The 18,374-nt window shown below is 50.3% G+C and overlaps 9 protein-coding genes across 9 annotated transcripts; 6 read left to right on the forward strand and 3 right to left on the reverse strand.

Moving 5' to 3' along the window:
- Positions 1–122: 122 nt before the first annotated feature.
- On the forward strand, positions 123–1,684 carry ACHE_40669S (uncharacterized protein; the record flags this gene model as incomplete). Its single annotated transcript, XM_043278894.1, has 4 exons — positions 123–224; positions 300–1,118; positions 1,171–1,449; positions 1,520–1,684. 4 exons carry the CDS (start codon positions 123–125, stop codon positions 1,682–1,684), a joined length of 1,365 nt encoding a protein of 454 aa, XP_043136627.1.
- Positions 1,685–2,724: 1,040 nt separating this feature from the next.
- ACHE_40670S (polyamine acetyltransferase) lies at positions 2,725–3,809 on the forward strand (the record flags this gene model as incomplete). Its single annotated transcript, XM_043278895.1, has 3 exons — positions 2,725–3,117; positions 3,273–3,725; positions 3,774–3,809. 3 exons carry the CDS (start codon positions 2,725–2,727, stop codon positions 3,807–3,809), a joined length of 882 nt encoding a protein of 293 aa, XP_043136628.1.
- Positions 3,810–4,284: 475 nt separating this feature from the next.
- Positions 4,285–6,679, forward strand: NOG1 (putative GTPase NOG1; the record flags this gene model as incomplete). The annotated part of the gene is made up of 4 exons (XM_043278896.1): positions 4,285–4,305; positions 4,399–4,507; positions 4,615–4,716; positions 4,779–6,679. The coding sequence occupies 4 exons, from the start codon at positions 4,285–4,287 to the stop codon at positions 6,677–6,679; spliced, it is 2,133 nt and encodes a 710-aa protein (XP_043136629.1).
- A 263-nt stretch (positions 6,680–6,942) lies between these two features.
- Positions 6,943–9,438, reverse strand: ACHE_40672A (putative phospholipase A2 (PlaA); the record flags this gene model as incomplete). Its single annotated transcript, XM_043278897.1, has 1 exon — positions 6,943–9,438. One exon carries the CDS (start codon positions 9,436–9,438, stop codon positions 6,943–6,945), a length of 2,496 nt encoding a protein of 831 aa, XP_043136630.1.
- Positions 9,439–9,890: 452 nt separating this feature from the next.
- EXO70 (EXO70 family protein) lies at positions 9,891–11,908 on the forward strand (the record flags this gene model as incomplete). The annotated part of the gene is made up of 3 exons (XM_043278899.1): positions 9,891–10,174; positions 10,233–10,450; positions 10,515–11,908. The coding sequence occupies 3 exons, from the start codon at positions 9,891–9,893 to the stop codon at positions 11,906–11,908; spliced, it is 1,896 nt and encodes a 631-aa protein (XP_043136631.1).
- A 281-nt stretch (positions 11,909–12,189) lies between these two features.
- Positions 12,190–13,926, forward strand: ade13 (adenylosuccinase ADE13; the record flags this gene model as incomplete). Its single annotated transcript, XM_043278900.1, has 6 exons — positions 12,190–12,241; positions 12,300–12,386; positions 12,449–13,176; positions 13,239–13,507; positions 13,562–13,626; positions 13,676–13,926. 6 exons carry the CDS (start codon positions 12,190–12,192, stop codon positions 13,924–13,926), a joined length of 1,452 nt encoding a protein of 483 aa, XP_043136632.1.
- A 285-nt stretch (positions 13,927–14,211) lies between these two features.
- Positions 14,212–14,749, reverse strand: ACHE_40675A (uncharacterized protein; the record flags this gene model as incomplete). Its single annotated transcript, XM_043278901.1, has 2 exons — positions 14,212–14,379; positions 14,432–14,749. 2 exons carry the CDS (start codon positions 14,747–14,749, stop codon positions 14,212–14,214), a joined length of 486 nt encoding a protein of 161 aa, XP_043136633.1.
- Positions 14,750–14,849: 100 nt separating this feature from the next.
- ERG20_2 (farnesyl pyrophosphate synthetase) lies at positions 14,850–15,395 on the forward strand (the record flags this gene model as incomplete). The annotated part of the gene is made up of 1 exon (XM_043278902.1): positions 14,850–15,395. The coding sequence occupies one exon, from the start codon at positions 14,850–14,852 to the stop codon at positions 15,393–15,395; it is 546 nt and encodes a 181-aa protein (XP_043136634.1).
- Positions 15,396–17,042: 1,647 nt separating this feature from the next.
- On the reverse strand, positions 17,043–18,107 carry ACHE_40677A (uncharacterized protein; the record flags this gene model as incomplete). The annotated part of the gene is made up of 4 exons (XM_043278903.1): positions 17,043–17,273; positions 17,329–17,742; positions 17,833–17,978; positions 18,059–18,107. The coding sequence occupies 4 exons, from the start codon at positions 18,105–18,107 to the stop codon at positions 17,043–17,045; spliced, it is 840 nt and encodes a 279-aa protein (XP_043136635.1).
- Positions 18,108–18,374: the final 267 nt, after the last annotated feature.

Below are 18,374 nucleotides of genomic sequence, written 5' to 3' on the forward strand. Positions count from 1 at the left end.
CCTGCGGGAACTGCCATTGCATATACTATTACTGCGTGAGAGCTGCTTGAACTACGTCCGAAGAAGTAGACTAATCGTGAACTAGCATGATTGTGTATTTGCAGTTCACTTCCATTGGCGAAATGACCACGTACAAGCCCGTCCACGGTGGCTTTATCCGCCAGTGTGCCGAATACGTCGAGCCTGCATTTGGTTTTGCAGTTGGTATCAATTTCTGGTTCAGCGTGAGTCCATACAAATTACCATCTTACCGTGTATTCAAACGGACCACAAAGCAATAGCTAACCCTACCACCATAGTGGGTTATATGCATCCCAGCCGAAATCACCGCCGCCGTATCAGTGCTTGAGTTCTGGCCGGAAACAACTTCCGTGCCTTTGGCAGCGTATATTACTATCTTCCTGGTAGCAATCACTCTCGCAAACGTATTTGGGGTTCGTCTCTATGGCCATGTTGAGTATGTCATGTCGTTCATCAAATGCTTGGCCATTTTTGCAGTCATATTCTTCATGTTTATCATGACATCTGGCGGCATTCCTGCCACAAACGGGCCAATAGAGTTTCGCTACTGGAAGAACCCTGGTGCATTTAACAATGGCATTAAAGGTATTGCCAAAGCGTTCGTCCAGGCTCTCTTTAGCTTTGGAGGAGGTGAGCATATCGCTATAATTGCTGGGGAGGCCAAGGAGCCAAGAAAGACGGTCCGCAACGCCGTTAATCCTATATTTTGGCGAATGGCCACCTTTTTTGTGGTCAATATCTGGCTCGTCGGAATGTGCGTACCATACGATGATGAAGATCTCATCAATGGTAGTGGTACCTTGGGGAGCCCCTTCGTCATTGCCATTGAAAGGGCCGGAGTGATGTGGTTCGCGCATGTCACCAATGGGTTTATCTTCCTCACCGTCATCAGCTGTGGGATCACGAGCGCCTATATTGCCAGTCGTAGTCTGGCTGCTTTGGCTGACTTGTCTATTATCCACCCATTTTTCGGTCGGAAGGATACAGTGGGTCGACCGTATGTGTCCTTGCCTATCAGTATTGTTCTGGGAGGAGGTCTCTGTTACCTCAACTGTAGCAACCAGGGGGCTGTTGTATACGGATGGTTCTCGGATTTGGTATGTTTCTACTGTCGTTGACGCAACAAAGCCCAGGCTAATCATTTCATAGGTAGGCATATCGACGCTCTTCCAGTGGGCAGGTATCTTTATCTCTCACATCCGGTTCCGAAGGGGCTTGAAAGCTCAAGGCATGGATTACCACTCCCTTCCCTTCCGGGATTTCGTGGCACCGTATGCTCAATACCTGGCATTGGTAGTCGTAGTGTTCATCGCCGGCTGCGAATTTTACCTTGCCTGTTTCCCATTTGGTGAGAAGGGGTCCGTGAAGAGCTTCTTCTCGTCATACATCGCAGCACCTCTTTTTTTTCTTGATTATTTCACATACAAGGTGAGCGTCCACACCATCTTCTCGTTACGGAAGAATTGAATTGGCTAATATTGGTTATCATCATCCGCAGTTCTATTTCAAATCCAAGTTTGTTCGAGCATCCGAGATGGACTTTAAGGAAGCCTTTGCATTTGACGAAGAAGACCGACTGAGAGCCGCAATGACGGATCGGAATGAGCAGGATGGTCCGAAATCGAAACTGATGAAGCGACTCAAATATTTCACACTTGGGTGACCTAGATGAGGAGTCGTGTGCTGTCAAGTGTCATATGTCGGTGCAAAGCAAGGACCAACACTTTGTTAATCCGTCAGAACCTTATTGTAACCTGCATATACAGAGTACAGAGTAGATGTAAGTTACTCCAGTCAGTTAATAAACCCATGTCTCAGTGTGTTTCCGATTGTGGTCAAGACTGTCCAGCTCGGCCAAGCGCAGTGTAGTGGGCCAGTAATCGGACAGAACGATTCCTGATCCTTGTCTCGGGTACTTGTGGCATAGACGATGACCCTGACAACGGAGACTCGACGTCACTAGAGATTCTTTTCAAGCAACTGTTGTAGTCGTGATGGAGGACGAGGAACTGCATTCCGCTCAGCTGACTCAGCGCAAGTCCCGGGCGGGCGATCTCGGCGCTGTCTGTGATAGTGGTGAAGTATGGCTGCCCCGCGATTCACTGTGCTCTCTTCTCTAGAATTCTGCTGGAGAATTGCATTGTCCGAGTTGAGTCTTGGATCTTAGAGCTTAAAAAGAGTACTGTTTCGATCCAACACACCTCCTCCACATTGAACGCCCTCCGCACTCGTACCCGACGGTCGCAAATTCTTCGCCTCTGGGTCAAGCCTTCGATCCCTTGCACGGTTCCTGAACGTCCCGAGAAGCCCTGTGGCCAGGGTCAGAAACCTTTTCTCTACCTTAACCTCACTTTCTCATTCAACTGCCACTAGTCCAGAATAACGCATCAAAATAAATCGCATATTATTGAAGGTGGGATTGCATCCTCTCGGCCTAATTCTCCCTTATCTTACCCGCATTAAGCTAACTGAGGACCCTCTCCACCGTTCCGTTTCTTCTAGGCTCTTTTTCGGATCTCTCCGTGGAATTTTCAACATCGCCGGCTCTTTTCATTGAACTTCCAGAACTATTGAAAATTTCTAAACCCTTCCTATTCGAAAGGAGCGCATATTCGCATAAGAACAGAAATAAGAAGAGAGGGGTAAAAAGACCGAGAAATAATCCACGGAAGATCCACCGAAATCGATCAGATCGCTACAATCATGGCAGAGCACACGGACAGACCAGCAGAGACCATTCCCGAGGTCGATCCCGCCGATTTCAAGCCGGCGTCGAATGTGGAAGAATTTTCGTTGCCGATGACCGCTGATGATATCGCTCGAATGGACCCGCGTCTCGGGATGGCCATGGCCTCGGGCCTACCTCTCGAAGATGCCGATGAAGACGACGAGGACGAAGATATGGATGAGGGCTACGTTGCTGTCGACCATGATGATACCATTGATTTCTCCTGGTTCCGCCGCCCACCAGTGCACCACCGCACCCAGTTGGATGAATTGCACCCGTTCGTGCAGGTCCTGTCCGTATCCAACGTCGACGATTGTGTCCAAGTGGAGAATGCTCTCCCAGAACCTGAGCGTTGCTCTCGCGAAAAAGTATGTTGAAATCGGACCTTGTTCCAATGCTCTGCGGGAGCGATGTGATGTCTTTTCTGGAAATTCTCATTTCGTACCCTATGGTGCCTTCCGTCTGACCAGAGGCATCGCTGTGCATCATTACTCTTACTAACTGGATTGTTTCCTCTTTGAAGTTCCTATACCGCCTTAACAAATGCCCCGAACTCTGCTTAGGTCTCTTTACTCTTCCGCTTATCCAGGAGGGAGAGCCGAAACCTCGCGCGACATTGGTGGGGCATGTTATCGCCACTCGGTCCTCGGCTCCTCGTGTGACAGACAACTCCATGCAGATGCCCGCCAACTGGAGGAACGAACGGGTGACCGTTGAAGATGGAGAGACAATTGGTCATGATGAATACAGCAACACCATTGCTGTGCACTCGCTTGCGGTGCTCCCAGAGCACCAAAACAAACAAGTCGGTACCACTTTGATGAAGTCCTACATTCAGCGGATCAAAGAAGCCGCCATTGCCGATCGTATTGTCCTCATTGCACACGACAACCTAGTGCCTTTCTACCAGGAATTGGGGTTCGAGAACCGTGGACCTAGCGAGTGCAAGTATGGCGGCGGAGGTTGGTATGATATGGTAAGACTTCTTTCCTTCTTGTAATCGAATGAAGACTAATAGAAATAGTCACTGGAACTTGCGGATAGTTATCTATATTGTTAAATGGCTGCTTATTTCGTTCTGCATCGCTTGGTGGTATGGACATTGTCGGTTGCATTCCCCCTTCTGGCTTTCACTTTGTCCTTTTGCTTCTCTTTTCGTTTATTTGCGGTTTGATTTTACAGGGCTGGTCCAAGGAATCTAAGAGCAACGGAGTTCTGTGCTGGGCTATGACGACTAACTCTATGATGTCCAAGTTAAGCAGGGCGGTTATCTGGCGTACTATAGTGCACGGTAGTAGCAATGTACATGACGATATGACTGATCTTTGCTATAACATTGCTGTAGACTGCTGTAGAGTGCACTCTGTACATAACTAGTAGCTGTAACTCTGTGGAGTAGGTTAGTAACATGCTCACCGCCTGGCAGAACAGCCCACCGCCCAGCAATTTTTTTCCCGCTCATCCAACTTTTTTTGTCCTCACAACAACAATCGGCATTCAAGAGTCGTTTTTTATTGATCTCGACTCGGCCCATCATGAAGACAACGTGGAAGGATGTGAGTTTTGTTTTGCTATTATATGCGTTAACCTGCACGGTAAATCGTGGTGATGGCAGTGTACTGATTGCGAGTTTTTCGCCGCTCGATTAGATCGCACCTGTGCCCACCAGCCAGGAATTCCTGGACATTGTCCTGAGTCGCACGCAGCGACAGCTTCCTACGCAGATTCGTGCTGGTTTTAAGATCAGTCGTATTCGAGGTATTTAGGGACCCAATAAATTGCGTTAAAACCGGTGGTAGATGCGATCAAAAAGTAAAAAGTGGTTGAACATGGTCGCTGATAAAAAATCTTTTTCTGCCATGCAGGTTTCTATACTCGGAAGGTCAAGTACACACAAGAAACTTTCTGCGAGAAGTTCCAAGGGATTCTCGATGGATTCCCGAGATTGCAGGATATTCATCCTTTCCGTAAGGCACCCAGAATTGACAGTTTTCGTTGGGCTCGACATTATCTGACCAATTGCTTCCAGACAAGGATTTGATGAACACTCTTTATGATGCCGACCACTTCAAGATCGCCCTTGGTCAGGTCTCGACTGCCAAGCACCTCATCGAAACTGTTTCTCGCGACTACGTCCGTTTGATTAAATATGCGCAGTCCTTGTTCCAGTGCAAACAGCTCAAGCGCGCTGCGCTGGGTCGTATGGCCACCATCTGCAGACGTCTGAAAGATCCTCTCGTCTACTTGGAGCAGGTCCGTCAGCATTTGGGTCGTCTGCCCTCGATTGATCCCAACACCCGTACCTTGTTGATTTGCGGTTACCCCAACGTCGGAAAGTCCAGCTTCCTGCGCAGCGTTACCCGTGCCGATGTCGACGTTCAGCCTTATGCTTTCACCACCAAGAGTTTGTTCGTCGGTCATTTCGATTACAAGTACCTGCGATTCCAGGCTATCGACACCCCTGGTATTTTGGACCACCCTCTGGAGGAAATGAACACCATTGAAATGCAGTCCATTACCGCAGTTGCTCACCTTCGTTCCGCCATCATGTATTTCATGGATCTGTCCGAGCAGTGTGGATACTCCGTTGCCGATCAGATCAAGCTCTTCCACAGCATTCGACCCCTGTTTGCCAACAAGATCGTGTTCCTTGTGATCAACAAGATTGACGTCAGACGGCCAGAGGACTTGGAGCCCGAATACCAGCAGGAGATCCAGAACATTCTCAACTCTGGCGATGTTGAACTTTTGCAGCTGTCTTGTACCACCACTGAAGGTGTCACTGGTGTGAAGAACGCTGCTTGTGACAAGCTCTTGGCCGAGAGAGTTTCGCAGAAACTCAAGTCTGGTTCCAACAACGCTGGTACCCCTGGTGGACGACTTGGTGATGTCCTTTCCCGTATCCACGTCGCCCAGCCTACTGGTGGTGTGCAGCGTGAGACCTTCATTCCCGATGCTGTGAAGAATTTGAGGAAATACGACAAGGACGATCCGGAGCGCAAGAAGCTCGAGCGGGACATCGAAGAGGAGAACGGTGGTGCTGGTGTTTACAACATCGACCTCAAGAAGACCTACGACCTGGCAGACGACGAATGGAAGCATGACAAGATCCCCGAAGTCTGGAATGGCAAGAACATCTACGACTTTGTGGATCCGGATATCGAGGCCAAGCTCGCCACTCTGGAAGAGGAAGAAGAGAAACTAGAAGGGGAGGGATATTACGAGTCCGACGAGAGCGTCGAAGACGCAGAGGATGCGGACATCCGCATGAAGGCGGACCTGATCCGCGAGAAGCGCGCATTGATGCGCAACGAAGCCAAGATGCGCAAGTCCCTCAAGAACCGCGCCCAGATCCCCCGTACCGCCAAGGCCAAGAAGCTCTCCCAGATGGAGCAGGCCCTGGACTCTGCAGGCTACGACATCGACGCTGCTGCTGCCCGCGCCCGCTCGCAGAGCCAGACCCGCGGCCGCCCGCTTACCCGCGAGGCGGACGACAACAACGACGGCGACGCTATGGATGTCGACGCGGACCCGCGTCAGGCGATCGCCAAGGCCAAGGCTCGCGCTCGCAGCCAGGCTGCCACGAACCGTCTGGAGGATGGTGTTCAAGACGAGGCGCAGCGCACCAAGGCCGACCGTCTCAAGAAGCTGGGACAGAAGAAGATGAACCGGATGGCGAGAGCGGGAGAAGCAGACAGACACACGACGGCATCGCTGCCGAAGCATTTGGTATGTTTACCCTTTAAACTAATTCTCTTTCGTGTATTGTATACTAACTACGTTAAAGTTCACCGGAAAGCGCACAATCGGCAAGACACAACGTCGTTAAGGACTTGGGTAGGGATGTTGACGAAGCGACGAAGTCCGATTTTAATATTTTTCTTATTGACATTGGAATTCCGGGTATTCAAAAACTGGCGTTTGGGTTGACCGTTTTCGTTCTTCGTGCTTTGTTCGTTTAACAGTATCTTGACAATACCTCATGGATGAATATTGACACAACTGTTGTTCGGGATCCGACCTCTATGACATGTTGATGAGACTTGCGTGTTGTATATAGAAAGGAAGTTGCTGGGTTCTGTGTTCATGAAAACTTGCAAGATTTCACCTTATTATTTCGTATGCTGCATTTACATAGCATCATCCAAGTCTGTTATACAATCAATGATTTAAATCAAACCAAACAAATAAGACTATAATGGCACAAACCCCTCCATCCTCCTCCTATCCTCCTGCCCCTCCCTCTTCAAGCGATCAGACCTCTTCCTCTCATAAACAGCCCGAATAACTCTCTTCATCTGTTCCTCGCCCTGCGCGAAATTCGCCTTCGCAAGCCCAACCACCGAATCAACCTGCTCCGGCGTATACACGAAATTCCACGTTGAGAGGAAATCGTCGATATCGGGATCAATAGATCCTGGATGCGGGGCCATCGGCCGTGCAGGATCAGAAATCTCTTTGGCGACGGTTGAGTCCTGCGACGTGCGTGTTGGAGCCGGAGACCGCGACATCGCTGAGCCCTGCGGTAGCTCGGGTGCCGATGTGTTGGGGAGGAGGGGGAAGTAGACGACTGCGATACCAGCATCGGGACGCATGAGGTGGAAATCCGACTCGGCGTGGTCTGCATGTTGTGGGTGAAAGAGGCGTTTTGAGGGCGGGGGCTCATCTCCCGAGACGCGTTCCTGCATCGTTCCCACCCAGACGTTGCAGTAGGATAGGTCCGTGTCTGAGGCAGCGGGGCGGTCTCCTGCCGGGTTTGTTTCGTTGTTGGACTCGGTTGTGCGGGGGATCTTGAGGTTGCGGCCGTGCATGTGCTTGTCTTCGTGCTGGGCGCGGGTCATTTTGGAATCTAGGGATTCTTCGCTAATGTTCTGGGGTTCGCGGAGGATTTCGGAGGTTTGTTCGGGGTTGTCTTCTTGTTTGGGCCAGCCGGCTCCTACGGGCCAGCCTTTGATACCTCGTTGGCGTGCGTAGCCGTCTACCACGGAGAGCCAGTTCTCTCGCTTGATGTCGGCGGATGCGTCGAAGGTGACGATAACGTCGACGTCTCTGCCTGGCCGGAGGAGGGGGTAGATCGGGAGGTTATTGCTCATTCCGGCATCCATAAGACGGAGGTGTTGGCTCTTGAAGATTGACTCTGGGCAGGAATCTGGTAGTACATCCTTCATGCCCAGCACGTAGTTTGGTATAGTAGCCGGGTCGATGGGGTGGACGCGAACCAGATCTTTTGTCTTGCCTTGAATGAGAGAGTCGATGCCGCCAAACCCAGCTATGCCTTTGATCACGGGCCGAATCTCCTTGTAGTAGTGCGAGAGAGTTGCGCAGAAAGCGCTTCCCCATATGCCCATTAACCCAGGAATACGCGTTTCTGGGGTTGGGGGTTCTCCACGAGAAAATACATTCTTGCCCTTATTGAAATGTCTTCCCAGAGCCCAAGTTGGTATACCTGCGCCGAGCTCCTCACAGAAGAATTCATAAGGCGTGAATTCGAACCATTGGAACCACGCCTCACTCCTTGACTCTCTGATGAGTTTCTCTGGCTTGCGGTGTCTTTGCATGTTTTCATCGTTTTGCAGCTCCTCAATTATCGGGATTTCATGACGCACAGCCGTGTAGATCGGAAGTGGATGAGCTCCGTTGTCGACGTTGGGCCGCTGATTTGATAATTTGAGGTCGCGATCAGATACGCCGAGTTCGCCACGCGGCACGAGCAGTCTTGCTGATAGCAAGATTCCATAAATATCCACCAGGCCAAAGTCTGCACCAGGGTCGCCTTTCAGCTTCTCAATCATCCCACTCAACAAATGCTTGTTCGTAGGAGCTGTTGTGAGCAGGCTGAGGGCTTTGGGTGGAAATGCGAGATGCACCCCCAGTCTGTTCTTCAGATGATTAACCAAGCGGTTGAAATTGCACTGTGCGATAGACGAGTGGTATAGGGTCTGTAGCCAACAGCTTCCGCTAACTCCAGCCGTATAAGTGACGCAGTCCCAGAGACCAGCCTCTTGCGCGGCAAGATATGAGCCTGTGCCAGCCACGAGCGCACGCAGACCTCCTCCAGAGCCACACATGGCAATGATTGGGACGTCCTCGGGGTGGATATCTGACTCGGGGATGTCAAGATAAGCTGCTAGTGCTTTCACCGCGTGTTGTTGCCGCTTCTTGCGGAACTCCAGCTCCTCGGGACAGAGAGTATCTCCAACACGGACCCGAGCTTCTCGCAAAATCTCCGGGTGAATGTCTGCGTCTTTAGATTCCCTCCAAATCTCGTCAGCCAAGGAGCCAGGGGACATCGAGAGCTCCCGTTGAAGCTTCTGGACCGTGTCCGGCAAATATTTGGTCCAGTCTGGGATAATGTATTGCTTAATATCAATATCCATCCATTCATTTGAACCAACCGCTTGTTTCACGTCTCCGAACTTGTGTAAGACTCTTGCCCACATAGAGTCGTCGTGGTGTGCCCCCTCGGAGTTCTTATCCGCATTGTTTCCACCCGAATCGCCCGCATTATGCCTGTTGAACGGGTAGAGAGCTCCTTGCGGAGTCGCAGTAGAAAACCTATGCTTCTGGTCTGTGGAAAGCGATTGCCTATTCAATTGATTCTGATCTCCTGTCGCATACAGCGTCCCAGTACCCACAACTAGGGTGGCAGGAAGGGCTGTCCAACGAGAACGTAGCATAGCAGTACCCATCTTGCCCTGGGTACTCCGTTGCGAGGAGGAAAAGCGAAGCACGGGCAGCATTTAATTGCTCTTGTTGCCATTCCAGTCCAGTCAATTGGGCCCTGAGCCTCTGCGATTCCATTCTCTTCTCTGCCAGGTTTCATCGATCAACGACGAATGCCACGATGACGAAATATCACGTGAGAGGTTCGTCGGAGCGGCAGACGGGCCGAAGTCGACCCTTTCGGGACTAGCGCTGGCATTGCGGAGAATGAACAGGAGGACATGATGATTATGTAGCGTTACTACTACGGGATTTCTTGCGTTATGGGGCCCAGAGCCTCCTGAATTGCATCGCTTCTATTGTTATTAACGCTTACAATGCCAGTATAATACGTCTACGCCTACCTTGAGGCATGAGGATATTTGTTGTACCTATCTTACTCTGATTGCGAGAACCGACTCGCTTGACTCGCCCGACTATGGTCGCCCCCAGGAATACGGCGTTCGCAGAGGAGAGCGCAGAGGTGGAGGTGCTATACGCCAACCTCGATAAGCTCAATGTCCTCACGAAGAAAATTCAGGGTTCGATGGTCCGTCTAGAGACGGGAGGAAATGTGGTGAAGCATGCCATTGGGCCGATCTACAGCAACACCCAGTCGCTCCAAATCACCAACACCAACATCGATAAGGTCAATGAAGCTATTGAACGTCTTCGTCAGCCGCTCGATGCAAAGGGCCGGGAAGAGGGTGTCATCCGTGACGGGTAAGTTTATACAGTTGGTACCTAGCTGGGTTGAAATCTTTGCTGACTCCTAATAAAGCCCGGAGAGCGCTGGGTTGTCGCAGTACCTTACGGCGATGAAGCGCGTGGAAAAAGCGCTTGTGGACCTTATCTCGACGAACTTGAAATCTAATCAAAAAGCGATCTCAGAATTTAATAAACTATTGAACATGGGGACTGGGAAGCTTCAAGACATGTTCCGCCGCATGCTGAGCGATCATGTTACTCCTGTCGAACCTCTACACTATTTGACCAAAGGTATGTACGATTCTTGGGCGCGCAACTGTAAATGAGTAATAGCTAACATATCTCTCTGCTTCAGAACTTCCATTCCCATCAATTCCCGAAGACATGCTCGCGGAGCTCGCCCCTGTATGTGCGGCCATCAGCTCAGCAGCGAGGCATGAATCACGGAAAAACGAAAATGACAACCCTGCATTGCAAATATATGCCGAAATTCGCGGACCGTATATCAATGCGAGCCTACAAAACCTTGCCATAGCATCGCTCAATACTGTCAAACGGAGGCCTACCGATGGTCCATACAAGCAGGGTACCAACGGAATCGGAATCTATTCAAATGCGTTGGAAGGCTTCATATATGCGGAGCATGAAAACATAGCGCAGCTTTTCACAGGAGATCAACGGGGATTGGCTCTGCAGGCAACGTGCCGCTCGGCGATGGCCGAGTATTCGAAGACGTTGCGTGAACTCAACCAGTACATCAAAGCTAATCTTATGACGGACTGTTTCCTCGCTTTTGAGATTATTGAAATCGTTACGGCCATGTCATACCGTGTGGATGCCAAGACCGGGGAACTCAAGAGCTTGTTCATCGAAGCTCTCAGGCCCGTCCGCGAAACCGCGAAATCATCCTTGTCAGAATTGCTCGAGGAGACAAAGCGCAAGGCGTCGAATCTTCCTGTTCTTCCACCCGATGGCGGAACTGTACCGCTAGTCAACGAAGTCATGAGCTCGCTCTCGACACTGACTGCCTATTCTGGGCCGCTGGCTTCCATTCTGACATCCCTTGGGGATGGGAATTGGCGCTTCGCATCGAACACGTCCGGAACAGCGCCATTAGATGTCAGCCCTGACAGCTCGACGCTTTTATCGCATTTCATCTTGGACATGATTGAGGCTCTCATGTTTTCACTTGAGACGCGGGGCCGTAACTTCCATCGCACGAAGGCTGCTCAAGGTGTTTTCCTCTCTAACGTTTTTTGTATTGTCGATCGCTTCATCCGACAGACCCCCGAGTTAGCGCGCTACCTGGGTTCACCAGACAGCATTGCGCGAGTCGATAGTTTCCGGAAGCGTGCCACGTCCACCTATCTGGATGCTTGGAAGGAAACGTCGCATTTCCTTCTTGATGTGCAATATACTTCTCGGGGAGCGGGCAGCTCAGCCAGACCGACATCGAGCGGCGCTGTGGACTCCGCTGCTATTCTCAAGTCACTCCATTCCAAGGACAAAGACGCTATCAAGGACAAGTTTAAATCCTTCAATGCCAGTTTCGATGAGCTGGTGTCGCGGCATAAGTCGCTCTACATGGAGCGAGAAGTACGCTCGGTGTTGGCCCGCGAGGTACAGGCTGTACTGGAGCCGTTGTATGCGCGTTTCTGGGACCGGTACCATGAGGTCGACAAAGGCAGAGGCAAGTACGTCAAGTACGACAAGACATCTCTGTCTGCGCAATTGGCAGCTTTGGCTTAGATGCACTATATTTCGGCATTATTCCTACCTACTAGCCTATTTGATAGTCTTAATCCATAATTATTTGCATAAGCACTTGATTCCGATCATAATGCCAAGAACCGCATCACCTGACTGATCTGCTCCCGTCTGATAACGTGACTGATAAGCGGCCTCCAGACCCCTCCGCAAATCAAGGAAAAAAGAGAAAAATTCGTCGAGGACGCGCACATCTCTCTTTTCTACACCACTTTTCCCTTCAATTCGTTCCGCAATTGCCCTTCAGGCCCCTTCTCGACAGAATGGCTACCAGCAATGATTTCTACCAGACTCCTTTGAACTCGAGATATTCGAGTAAGTCTTTTCAATTTCATGTGAACTCCGTCTCCGTACTAACAGGGTGGGGTGATAGGCTCGGAGATGAAGTATCTCTTTTCTCCCAGAAACCGTTTCTCGACCTGGAGAAGCCTGTGGTTATGGCTTGCGCAGTCTCAGAAAGGTACCGCTTTTTCTCCTTGCTGGATTTGCCCTTCGTCCGGGTCCCAGGCTAAACAGTCGCAGAACTCGGTCTCCCCATCACCGACGAGGCAATTGAGCAGATGAAGGCTCACCTCACCATTCAGGATGAGGAGTTCGAAGTTGCCGCTGAGGAGGAGAAGCGCCGGAGACACGATGTCATGGCCCACGTCCACGCCTACGGTCAAGTCGCCCCCGCCGCCGCCGGTATCATTCACTGGGGTGCTACTTCGTGCTACTGTACCGATAACGCCGACCTTATCTTCCTTCGTGATGGTCTCGACATCCTCATTCCCAAGCTCGCCGTTGTGGTTGACAAGTTGGCCGGATTCGCCAAGGAATACAAAGACTTGCCCTGCCTGGGTTTCACCCACGGACAACCCGCACAGCTCGTGACGGTTGGCAAGCGTGCATCGCTGTGGATTCAGGACTTGTTGATGGATCTGCGCAACTTGGAGCGGGCGCGTGATGACCTGCGCTTCCGTGGTGTCAAGGGTACCACTGGTACTCAGGCCTCTTTCCTCCAGATCTTCAACGGTGACCACGACAAGGTGGAACAATTGGACGAGCTTGTTACTGAGAAGGCCGGTTTCAACTCGGCCTTCATTATCTCCAGCCAGACATATTCGCGAAAGATCGATGTTGACGTCTCCAACGCCCTTGGCTCTTTCGGATCGACATGTGAGCGTATCGGTATTGACATCCGTCACCTTGCTATGCTTAAGGAGCTTGAGGAGCCTTTTGAGAAGGACCAGATTGGAAGCAGCGCTATGGTTAGTGAAAATCACGACTTGATCGTTAGACCAAGTATTGGTGCCAATGCTGACCTGCGCAGGCCTACAAGCGTAACCCTATGCGGTCCGAGCGTCTGTGCTCGCTCGGAAGACACCTCCAGAATCTCCCCAAGGACGCTCTCGATACCTATTCGGCACAGTGGTTTGAGCGTTCTTTGGATGACAGTGCTATTCGCCGTATCAGCATTCCTGAGCTCTACCTGTCCGCTGATGCCTGCCTCATCCTTCTGAACAACATCACTTCCGGTTTCGTTGTCTACCCCGAAGTCATCAGACGCCATGTGAACGATGAGCTTCCTTTCATGGCTACGTAAGCTATACGCCTTTCTTGATGTAAGCCGAATTTATCCTAATAATATTCTAGTGAGAACGTTATAATGGCCTGCGTGAAAAAGGGGTTGTCCCGCCAGGACGCCCACGAGGAGATCCGTACGTTCCCCAAAAGCGGAATATTACGATCCTGCACTGACAATTACAGGTGTCCTCTCCCACCAAGCCGCCGACAACGTCAAGAAGCACGGCAAGAACAACGACCTCTTGGAGCGCATCCGTCGCACCGAGTTCTTTGCCCCCATCCTGGGTGAATTGGACGCCCTCCTCGACCCTAGCACCTTCACTGGCCGTGCTCCTCAGCAGGTCGAGAAGTTCGTCTCGACCGAGGTGAAGAACGCACTCAAGCCGTACGAGGCCGCCTTGGCCAAGGCGGAGACTTCTGCCCTGCACGTCTAATTTGGATATAAATGGTGATCGCACTTAATTGCAGAGAGCAGCACATTCATCTGATTGGCCATCTACGAGGGAAGGACCCGGTCTGAGGGACAAGTGCAAGTTATACAAATGTTCTACGATGTATGAGGATAAAAAGAAAAGGGGTCTTCTGGTTTAGTTTATTGGATTTGTAGATACATAGATGGTTTGAACTTGAAAACGATCTATTACTACTATGTTATTCTGTATAGCAGTCGTTCAACTACTCCTAACGAACAATGTTGCTGACTGGCATACAGTGCTCATCTATGCATCCTCATCATAAGGTGGCAGATACTGCTCATCCTCGAACAACTCGACCAGGTAATACCGTCGATGAGCCGTACACAGCATGATCCAGCCCGTTACAAAATTCTTCACAGTCCGCAGCAAATCTTCAATGCCGTCGAGCATCGAATAGACCGACTTGAGCAACTGCAGAGGTCAGCATACGACTATACTCCTTCAGGAAAGAAGAACAACGAACCTTCGGCGTATAACCAGTCAAATGCTGCAGCACATCCAACTGCTGCATCTCATGCGTATCCGCAAAATTCCCCACAAAGTTCCCCTTCTCCCTGTGCAAAATGAACTCCTTATAATACGACAAAATATCATTCGTGAAGTCCGTAAACAGCACCAACTCCTGCATGACCGGGAAATACCGCATCGGATACTCCTGCTCTGGAAAGACGGACTGCGGCCACAGGAGATGCAGGAGGCTCTCAGCGCCCCCGAATTTAGTTCGCAGGAACATGGGCATGAGCCGCGACTCGGAGGGGAATTGGAAGTTGGACTGCTCCATTTTGTGCTCGATGATGCGGCCGTTGACGTAGTGGGAGAGAGGCTTGATGATGGCCGCATAGCAGTATGGGCCGTAATAATTGGCGAGATGGCGAAGGTAGATGTCAAAGGCGTTGAAAAAGGGGATGGTTATGGGGTTTATTCAGGGTGAAGCTTTAGGGTTGACATCCTTATACAATCCAGGAGAAGGGGGGAAGTACTTCTGCCCAAAAGACTGCAACTCTGCCATAAACTCCTCGGCGATATCATCAACCAAACATAGTTTCTATTTACCGGTGACGCTAGCGTTGCATTATCTCCAGCGTGCTAGTGAGGTGAATCTGAAGCAGGCCGAGAAGATTCTCCTTGTGATGGGCGAGTACTTCCAGATTCAGGATGACTATCTTGATGTTTTCAAAGTTTCTGAAGTGACAGGAAAGGTGGACATGGATAACCAGCATAGCAAATGCACTTGGATCATTGTCCAGGGCCTTCGGCGCTGTACCGATGGCCAACGACAGGTGCTGTTCTCGTCATATGGTCAGAAAGGTGACACACGCGAAGCGAGAGTCAAGCGGGTTTTTTGGCCAGATCGACATGGAAGAGGTATACCGGCAGTTCGAAGATACGAAGATCAACGAGCTCCAGGCAGAGAATGGCTGCATTGACGAGCGAATGGGGTTGAGGAAGGAGGTGTTTACGATGCTTCTTTCAAAGATCATGCACAGGAACAAGTGAGCGCCATTGGTTCTCGTCAATTAGAACCAATATTTGTTGTTCAGCTGCGATACCTAGCCATAGTACTGTTCGTGCTCGTACTTTTGTATTAAACTTGGCCCTCGATCCTTTGTCACGTTCTCCATAATTCAGTCTTGCCTCGATTTTTTGCACACCCCGCTTAGACCGTAAAATTTGATCCTTCATCCTAATAACCCTTGTTAGATTCGATTGGATTCTGGATATGTGTGTCGAATCTGGAGCACATGCATTAGTTCAGACCCGCAGTACTACAGAACCTTCAAACTGTGACCATTACAGGAAATTCGTCCTGCTATGTGCAATGATGAACGATGAACTAACACTCTTGTGATGATACGGACAAGACTACGATTTAGAGATTCCCAAGTAACAGAGGAAAGAGAAGGCATACAAAAATGGCCCCGTTCCCAGACTATAATCGTTATTGGGATATTTTGGAACGAACCGGGACAACTCGCTCTATACGGCGCCTACGCTTCACGAATGATGAAGAAGGCACGGCCTAATGGTGTCGGCAAGAGCATGGACAGGCTAAGGGTCATTGCCTGTATTGGGGAGCCATTGGCCCCAATTGTTTGGGAGTGGTGTTACGAAGTAGTCGGTAGAAAGCAGGCGCACGTCCTTGATGTAAGTTCATTCACCCAAGCAATATCGAAACATACTAAATTCTCTACAGACGTACTTTCAGACAGAAACAGGATGTCATGCCTTTTCACCTCTTGCCGGAGTCTCGCCCATCTAGCCCGGCACAGTGGCTTTGCCTCTGTTCGGGATTAACCGGCTCTGATTGATCCCATCACTGGGGAGGAGATTGAAGGCAATGACGCCAAGGGCATTCTGGTGCTCAAAAGGCCTTGGCCGAGCATGGCGCGTTCCGCCTGGGGAGATCTCAGTCGGTATTTGAAGACTTATTTCGAGGTTTACCAACTAATATAACCAAAGAGGATCTGGTCAATAAGGGTATTGAAATGAATCCTCAGTTCTATGCTATCATATTTCGTATAGCAGTCTTCTTGTTTTGCATCAATGTTAATAGACAGGCTTTTTGCGCAGGAATCCTTCACAGCAGTAAAGCTACCAAGTCAAAGCACAAATGCCATTGCAACGGGCATTGCAGACACCTTTCTGAAAGTTGTACGTGGCGTCTAGAGAGAGTCCAGAACAATTTGCGAAAGAAGCTGTACAGGCAACTTCCAGGGTTCTTGTCTGACCAAAAAGCCTTGGCCACAGGTGGACATGGACATGGCCTGGTGAGATTAATGTTGGGATAACTGTGGGCTCTGGATAGGCCAAATATCCTAACACATCTCTCGGAGCCCTAACCATTGAAGAAATGCCGTCTTGCTCTGCGCCCATCAGGTACTGCAAATCTGTTTAAAAAAACATTAATGAATGAAATGCTACCTGACGCACTGCAGTACTATGGGCCGCAGATAGTCCTGGAGTGTACGGCTAGACTGCTGAGGAAGAAGATGGCCCGTGACGAATTAAGATTTATAGTACACTAAATGGTTAACAATTCATGCAGACCACAGATCAACAAGTAGCTTTCCAGTCTATCGGTACCGTCTCCCAAGGGGTTGAGTCGGAACATCAACCATCATCTGGTCACTATAAAGCCTATTGTCCTGGAATCCATATGTTCCATCCTGGATTGCGGGGTCTGCGCGGCGATTACGGCGTTGTCGGTCGGCCTGTTCACGGAGGTTGTCGAAAGATGTTTGGGTGTTGTAATCTGACGCTGCTCCGGCTGGCTTCCAGCGCATCGAAAGGATCCTACCATCGGCCTTTTCATATTCCTATTAGCCCAATACCGGCGTAAGAATAATGAGTGCGAGCTACCTTTTGGTTGTGGAAGTTGGCGACAGTGTTCTCAGCAGACCACTTCTCGGCAAACGTAATCTCAGCAGTCACAGTCGGGTATTGTGAGGTAATCCAGCAATTCATCACCGAGCCGCAGACCGGTTCTAAGGCTGATTGAATGTCTGCTGCAGTGGTACCAGGTGCAAAGTTGCTTCCAATGACAATGAACGGCCCGGAACTCGCCCCCTTGATACTCATACCCCCGGAGTTATCCCGGATTGTCGACTGCCCATTCGCTGGATTGAGAGCTGAGATTAAACGATCTTCATTTGGGCGGCGTTTGTTCGCGGGTTTGGATCGCGGGGCTTTCGAGGGTGCAGGAGGCGCTGCGGACACGGCCGGTTTGTTACTCTTCGGTTTCGCCTTCGGTTTGGAGCTGGTAGATGCAGAACGCTAGGTCTGTAAGCAAGACTGATTGGAATGGATAATCTTTGCGACGCCCATGAGTCACAAGGAAAATAATCCTGGCGAAAGTGTTGTTACCTTTGTGACACCGATCCTGCTTGCTAGACTCCCAGGTGTCGCATTCTGAGCCTTCTTCCCAGCAGCGCCGGAGCCCGGCGCGCTGGCTCTCCTGTTCTTTCCTAGGATCTGACTGGCTAGCTCTTCATTCTTCTTCTTTTGGCGACCTGGAATAAATGCGTAGAATCACGTTAGAATAGTCTGTTGATCGGAAATGGTGGTCATTATGATGGGAGGGATGCGGTACCGGCCCGGATAATATCGTCGAAGGAGGTCGCTGCTTTCCCGGCAGCCATGATTATCGAAGGAAAAGAGGCGAATTAGTGGCCAGGGTAAAAATAAAATGCAGAAGGTAAGAAGGTAACACTGGCACTGTCGAAGTAAGGGAAGGATTATTGGCAGCAGCAGGTGAGTTGGAGGGAAGATGGTCGGAGAGAGACAAGGGCCGACTTTTTCCCACTGCAGCTGTCCGACATTGCGCAACAATCGCCTCTGCAACTGTCTCTGGGCAGTCTCATTTTTCCAAGATCAATTGAAGCCAGTAAGTAAATGCGGAATTACTT

Source organism: Aspergillus chevalieri, chromosome 4 (assembly GCF_016861735.1).
Source record: "Aspergillus chevalieri M1 DNA, chromosome 4, nearly complete sequence".
Taxonomy (NCBI): domain Eukaryota; kingdom Fungi; phylum Ascomycota; class Eurotiomycetes; order Eurotiales; family Aspergillaceae; genus Aspergillus; species Aspergillus chevalieri.